Source organism: Prionailurus viverrinus, chromosome D4 (assembly GCF_022837055.1).
Source record: "Prionailurus viverrinus isolate Anna chromosome D4, UM_Priviv_1.0, whole genome shotgun sequence".
In the NCBI taxonomy this organism is placed as follows: domain Eukaryota; kingdom Metazoa; phylum Chordata; class Mammalia; order Carnivora; family Felidae; genus Prionailurus; species Prionailurus viverrinus.
Genome location: NC_062573.1, coordinates 3,108,897 through 3,116,045, shown reverse-complemented (window position 1 = coordinate 3,116,045; position 7,149 = coordinate 3,108,897). Strand labels below are relative to the sequence as shown.

Here is a 7,149-nt window from a genome sequence, read left to right as displayed (position 1 = left end):
GGCTTGAAAGAAGAATCAGAAACTTGACATATGAATGGGCTATAGAAGAGCAGAGAATATTAATGAACATGAGGGGGCTTCTTTGGAAGTAAGTAAGCAGAGTGGATTATTTGGAACTCCCTCTCCAGCAGCTGTGCAGTTTGTAAAGATTTTAGCTTGCCTAACTATAAGGTTAGCTATTAGCTTTGCAGTGGGGAGTATTTAAAAGTACACACAACATATGAAGGAAAGAACCTGGAACCGAGTAGCCTGCTTCATTCCAAGAATCCATCTGGCATGTAAAGAACTGCTTGTCCTACATTAAACCCTGCAGAGTAAGAGCCATTTTTCATATCTCATACCCCTATTTTTGGTTTCAGATAAGACAGCTTACTGAGTTTGGGGAATGAACAAGACTTTTCAGAAACACCTAACCAAAGAACCCATTTACGATGAGCTCCGCGAAACTCAAAATGGAGAAAACATGTTGAAGCCTTTTGGGAAATCAGGTTACAAGAAAGCTCAAGCGTCCACAAGCGGCTGAAATCTAGATCCCTAAATAATGTGCGGTTTTAGCTATTTGTAGACAGAGAACAATGGAAGAAAAGGCGTTATGGATATGCAAATCTGTGGCTGGGAACCCCACCATTAAATGACTCATGGTGATGGGGTAAGTTGATGAGTGAAATCTAGTCTATCCTTAAGTAAACATATCTTTGTAATAAAGAGCTCGTTTTTGCAGCTTTGGTCCATCTGGAGGCAGCTGAAAGCAAACTCTGCCAAAGGAGTAATCCCTGGATTACCAAGAATTGCAGAGTATGTGAAGTGTTGTGAGGCTTGAATTGGTCCTGGATGTCAGGCCCTTTCCCTCCTCCCCGAGACAGTTCCCTCTGACATATTTTCATTTGCTCCCCTTTCAAGAGAGTGTATGGCATTCGGATCCGCTCAAAGCAGACATCAAGCATGCGGGACAACAGGCCACCACCTTACCTGGTCACCTCTTGAGGAACAGCCCAAGGCCGGAGCGCGGGCCCAACTCGGAGCAGCGCCCTCTCTGTTACTATGGTGATCGCGGGGGGCGGGGCGGGGCCACCATCCGCAGCTTCCCCGCCTCTGCCCAGGACATTTCGAACGCTCCAATTGCGACAGCTCTTTCTTGCCTCTGTCCCGCCCCGTTCGGTTCCTAGCGTAATGCGATTGGCCTGGGACTGGCGGCCGGAACCCTGAGGGTACCACCTCCCGACGGGAAGAGCGGGAAAGTGTACCAGGCGCTGTCCAAGGCGTGAAGCTCGCGGAGCTGCCGGGAAGCACATGGGTGGCTTTGGAACGAGTTGCCCCGTGTCCCGTGCACAACTCTTCGCACTCATGACTGCTAACACTAGGGATCAGGAGCTGGGGTGTGGGTACAGCGTTTGCAGGCCGGGTGGGGGGGGCCCAGACCCGCGGGCGGAGGACGCATCCAGGCGTGAGGACACAGTGCCGCGCTCTCGGGCGCTGGGGATCAGAGGCCAGAGGGGCGGGCCGTAATTCGGGGGCGGCACCAGCGGCGGCGGCGGGAGGCGCAGAGCCCAATGAGCGCGCGCGCCGCCCTCGGGGGCGGAGCGTGCGGAGCGCTCCCCGCCCTCCCTCTCGCCCCCGCCCCTCCCCCCGGGCGCCGGGGCCGCAGTGAGTGAGTGGCACTGGCAGCCTGTCAATCCCTCAGCCGAACGGCCTTCGAGCCCGGTCCGCGGCGGCTGCTGGCAGGGTGCGCGGCTCCGGCAGTGGCGGCGGCGACTTCTCCCGCCCCATCAATCTGCTGTCCGCCCGGCGCGCGGCCCGCCGGGGCCCTCCATCGGGCTCCGCGCCCCGCTGCGCCGGCCCGCCTGCTCCCAAACTTTCCTCCTCCGCCCCCTTCGCTCCTCTCGGCCCGCCCGCCGGCCTCCTCCTCCGCCGCCGCCTGCCGCCGCCGCTCCCTCCCCCGGGGCCGCCGGGGCTCGGATCCCGCCCGGCCGAGGCGGCGGCGGCGGCGGCGGCCGAGGGAGGGGAGTGCGCAGGCTGGCGCGGGGGGCGGCGGGCGTCCCGGCAACTCGGCCGGCGCTGAGGAGCAAGTTGCGCGGGGCCGCCCGGCGGGGCGCGCGGCGGCTAGGAGGCGGCGCGGCGGCCGCGTGAGGGCAGCGGGCGCCGCTGCCTCCGCCTCCGCCACCGCCGCGGAGCCCGGCGCTTCCGCCCGGCGCTTCTCCTGAGCTTCGGCGGGGGCGGAAGCCGGAGCCGGGCGCCCGTCCGCACCGCCTCAGCCGCGGGCCCCGCCGGCCGGGCCGCCCCCTCCCCGCGCGGGCGGGGAGCGCGCGGCCGCCTCCCCCTCCCCCTCCCCCTCTTTTCTTCTCCTCCCTCGTCGCCGCCGCCGCCGCCGCCGCCGCCGCCGCCGCCGCCTCAGCCTTCGCCTCAGCCGCCGCCGCCGCCCGCTCCCGCCCGCGCGCGGCGGGATGGACGATCAATCCAGGATGCTGCAGACTCTGGCCGGGGTGAACCTGGCCGGCCACTCGGTGCAGGGGGGCATGGCCCTGCCGCCTCCCCCGCACGGCCACGAAGGGGCGGACGGCGACGGCAGGAAGCAGGACATCGGCGACATCCTCCACCAGATCATGACCATCACCGACCAGAGCTTGGACGAGGCGCAAGCAAAGTTGGTGTCGTCTCATTAAGCATCTTTTGTGTGTGTGCGGGAGCCGGGCCCGCGGCCGAGTCGCGGCCCGGGGTGGCGCCCGGGGCAGGGGCCTCAGCCCCGGGCAGGGAACTTTCTCCGCAAATCGCCCGCCCGCCCGGGCCTCGGGGGGACTTGCCCTCACCCCTCGACGCGGGCGGGAGTCGGCAAAGTTGCTCTCGGGGCTTGGGACGGACTTGGTGCCACGCGGATTTTGTGGTTTTCTCGCCCTCCCTCGCCTGGCCCTCTGGCAGCCCGGCCCCCTCCCACGGATTCAAACCTCCCGCCTGGACCCCGTGCACGCCGCCCCAAGAGGGCCCGGGGCCGCACTTGCGGGAAGTGCAACTTTCTCCTCCGGCCGGGAGTCGCGGTGCAGGGCTCCACTGGCCGCGGGACGCCCTCGCTGTGCGGGCGGCCGCCCCAGCCGGGCGGGCGCGGGGCGATGGGCGGTTCCCTGGCGGGTCTGGGTGCGGGCGGCCAAGTTCTCGGGGAAGGGAGGGCCGCCTCGCAAACTTTGCCGAGCTGTCACCGCCCGCTGGCCGCAGTCGGCCGGGCGCCCGCGCCGCGCCCGCTCCCCCTGTGGAGGGCTGACGCGGGAGCCCCGCCGCGCCGTCCCCTCCCCCGGGTCGCCGCCGTCTGCCGGGGTATCCAGGCTCCCCGCGCGGGTTCGCGCCCTGCGGTCGCCGAGGCTGCTGCCTGCCGGGCAGATGGGTCTCGCCTCGTTCGGGCTGGAGCTTTAGCCGCCGGAGCTTGCGGGCTGTCGCTAACTAGTCAACTTGAGTTTCTGTTGACTTGTCGTGGTTCCAAGGAGCCTTCCAAAATAGAGGGCCGGAATTAAATCTTGGGTCTAACTTAAAGGAAGGCGCCATATTATTCCATAGGTGATGCTAATACCTTTGTGTTTTGCTATTTGTTTTTTAGGAAACATGCCCTGAACTGTCACAGAATGAAACCCGCGCTCTTCAGCGTCCTGTGTGAGATCAAAGAGAAAACAGGTAAGAGGCTGCGCCCCACAGTGGGCCTGGAGACCCCCGAGGTGGGGTCAGAGCTACTCCTTCCACTCTCCAGTTGAGAGCTGCTGCTTTTGGGCACCGCCATCTTTGATCATTCTCTGCTTCCCACCTCCTGGTCTTGAGAAAAAACTGCAATAAATCTGGAGTCGATTTCTCAATTCCGCTCCTGGTATAAAATGAAGTGTAGATGCGGACGGGGCTGGGTCGCTGTCCCCAGGCGGCCGCCCCTGGCTGCGGGCTGGGAGGGGGCCCAGAGCACCAGCCGCCCTCTCCCGCTCCTTTCGCCTCGTTTGTGTGTCAGTTTTTAAAAGGAGCAACGGGAGACTGGATGCCAGGGACCGAGTCCCCGGGAGAAGCATCGCCCGAACTTTGTTTTACTTAGACAGCCCTAAGCTTCAGCTCCACAAATAGAAGAATAGACTCAATTGAACGGACTCCAGTAGGATGTTTGAATTAGTGTTTTAGTTGGGAAGGCTACTTTTAAGGACCCAGAAAGGGTAATGATGTGTTTAGGCATGTTCAACGTATTACATCTATTAGTACTTTCATTAAATTTTATGCTTGAAGTCATTACACTGTAAATATGTTTAATATATTTTGTAAAGTAGAAAAAGGTTCACAGTTGCAGATTAAACAATTTTTGAAGTGTCCAAGGCAGGGAATGCAGGAGAAGACAGGTTTTGCAGAAGTGCTGAAATAAAAACTACAAGAACACGTTAAACAAATTTCTGGCAATTCACTTCAATTTAATTTTCTTGTTAGACTTTTTAAAATTAAGGGTATTTTAGTCTTGAGGTGGTAGTAGTGACTCAAATGGAATTGGAAATTTAATCTAGATGTTTTAGTTCCAATTTGGCATTATCTGCCCTGTATATGGCAAATAAGTGCATTAAACAAGCTTTACTGTTGGTGTGTGTGTGTGTGTGTGTGTGTGTGTGTGTGTGTGTGTGTGTTGGCTATATGGTATTATAAAGTTGCTGTTTTTTAACTTCAGGCAAAGAAGAGAAAGTTAAAAGTTCAGGATATAGCAATATCCAAATGTGCTGTTTAAAACATTAAATGTCATTGTGTTTAAATCGAGTGTACAAATAATAACACACAAAATATACTTGTTTGTTGGTAGGAGAGTTGCCCTCCTTTTAAACAGGTTTTTCACTCTGCAATGCTATTCTGATTCTAAAAGTAATCAAAAGAAGATGATGGGTTTTTGCCACCTTTTAAAATATATGCTAAGACCATAAGTAACAGAAAATATTGAGATCCTTAAAGATAGTTTTCCTCCTTTTCATTCACATAGTATTCATGGTTTGTAAATGTTGAGCGATCCCTTTTAAGGTATATTTTACATTTTGAAAACCACAGGCATTTTAAATTCCTAACTTTTACTGTGTGTTGATTTTTAGCCATCTTTTAGCAAGCAATGTGATTTAAAATGGTAGATAATTTTTATCTGACTATAAAATAAGACACCAAACATTAAATCTTGAAGATTTTTAGTTTAGAAGCCTGAAAGTGTACAATTCTCAGTAAATTATGTTGCTTAATGTCCAAGGATTTTCTTGCTATCAGGGCTCCACTTCAGTTTCTGCTGACAGCTAAGCACTGGGGTATTGACTATGTTGTGAATATTAAGATTGATTCAACTCACAGGGCATTATATTACTAGGGAGAGGGGATTGATATTCTTCCCCTATCACCCCCTTCTCGTTATTTGTGTGTATGTATGTATGTATGTATGTATTTATCATTTTTTTTTTTTTTTGCCTTTTTAAAGTTTTGGCCTAGCCAGCTTGAGAACCAAACCCAGCAAACTGCTTTTCTTGTTTAGACATTTAGCAGCAGGCAGAATTCAATTAGGAGGCATAAGTCCTCTAGTTGCTTATTTGCACAAGACTTAGTTACACCATTCTGAAAGGAAAGTATAGTCAGCCTCATGTCAAAGGTGAGTTACGAAAAAGAAACAAGTCTTTTCAGAGTCTGGGATTACTGGCAGAGAGAGCTTTGGTAGGGCTCTTGCTATTTAAGAAGCAAGAGGTAGCTGACAAAGGAAATTTTTGTCTTTTGAAAATTGTTTCTGAGGCTTTCAGTGATAACTTGTAAATTAGATCCTCTTTTTATGCTTTGGCCGGCATATTCAAGTTTGCACGTTATCTCTTTTGTAAAAAGCCAACAGCCAACAAAGAGTAAAGGCGGCTGTCTGGGCAGAGGCATCTTCCTGCCTGCCTCTCTAAGCTCGAGAGGGCTGGGATTTAAGTACCGAATGATTGATGGGGGTGAAGCTCTTTCTCTCCTCTCCTTTCTCCCTTACTACCCATAGCTCCACCTCACCCTCCAAAAGTAGTCTTAGAAGGAGACAGGGACGCTGGACCCAGTATCCTTGATTTGAAATAAAACATCTGTGTAGACATTAGTGTTACCAAAGCAAAGAAAGCAGGGCAGCAAATTTCAGGCCTCCCCCCTTCCTCCCCACATCTGTTCCCACAGATAGGCTTTGGAAACATCATGAACTTATAAAATAAGCATTATAGAATATATGTGTATTGCATAATGTTTTTTCTGTAGATTATTTTATTTAATCTAATGATATAGTATCCAGAGAGTAATTCTGTGTAATCTGGAGAAAGTTTACCTAGTCATTTGTAACAGAAACCGGAACATTATGTGATGACTCTATTCTGCATAATGGAGGGGTAGGGGGTGGTTGTCTGGTGGGGAGGTGGGGGGGAACTGTCACTTCGGTGGATAATGTCATTTCAGTTGTGCTTCTCCTAAAATAAGACAAAATCATTTCTTTAAAAAAATTCCATGTATTTATAGATCTGCCAGTAGGTTTTGAGGTTTCTGATCAGGCAGTGAACACAGCCAGTTCTGATGCACGTGAGGGATTTAGTTGGAAACATCTTTTTTCTCTCCTACCACATATGAAGAGGTATTTTTCCTTTCTGACAGATAAATGGGTAATCTACCACAATTATATTATTTTCTTGTTCAGAGGTAGGGAAAGTATACTTTTACTATGAGATGCTTGCTTTTTCTTGAAAATGTATTCTTTTGTAAAATTCATCATACAATTATTTTGGGGTAGAAACGTCATCACTAGTTGAATTGTGATATTTATGCATTTTGAAAGCAACTGAAAAGTCATAGACTTTAAAATCAACATATTTGTCTATTTTAAACTAAGCAACTAGCGAGAGAGTTATATATATATGTTGAGATTTTCCTCTTAATTACTTTTTAGCCATATTTTACCATCTATCTCTTCTTAAATATTCCTGATGCTCTGAGGTCTCCTCATCTACATACTTCTTTTGGTGCATTCCCTCACATCTTTTTGGCCACCTTAATCTTGATTATTGAAGTACTTTTCTTTGTGAAAATATTCCATCCTCACAAATCTGCCTTCTTTCCCAAACCTTTAATTATGAGAGTTCAAATGAACAAAATGGTTCTTTTTGAGAAAGAAATGTATTTTTA

General features: G+C 51.6%; 1 protein-coding gene across 4 annotated transcripts in view; it reads left to right on the top strand.

Annotated features, from left to right (window-relative positions):
• The first annotated feature begins 2,362 nt into the window (after positions 1-2,362).
• PBX3 (PBX homeobox 3) overlaps positions 2,363-7,149 on the top strand; it is a 221,938-nt gene continuing 217,151 nt past the window's right edge. For 2 of the 4 annotated variants that reach the window (XM_047830104.1, XM_047830098.1), the window contains exons 1-2: positions 2,363-2,641; positions 3,581-3,654. In XM_047830104.1, coding sequence (XP_047686060.1) covers positions 2,442-2,641; positions 3,581-3,654 — 274 coding nt within the window. In that variant the 5' untranslated portion in view covers positions 2,363-2,441. Of the gene's footprint in view, positions 2,642-3,144; positions 3,304-3,580; positions 3,655-7,149 lie in introns of those variants that run through there. The other 2 variants (XM_047830100.1, XM_047830099.1) reach the window with 2 other exon arrangements.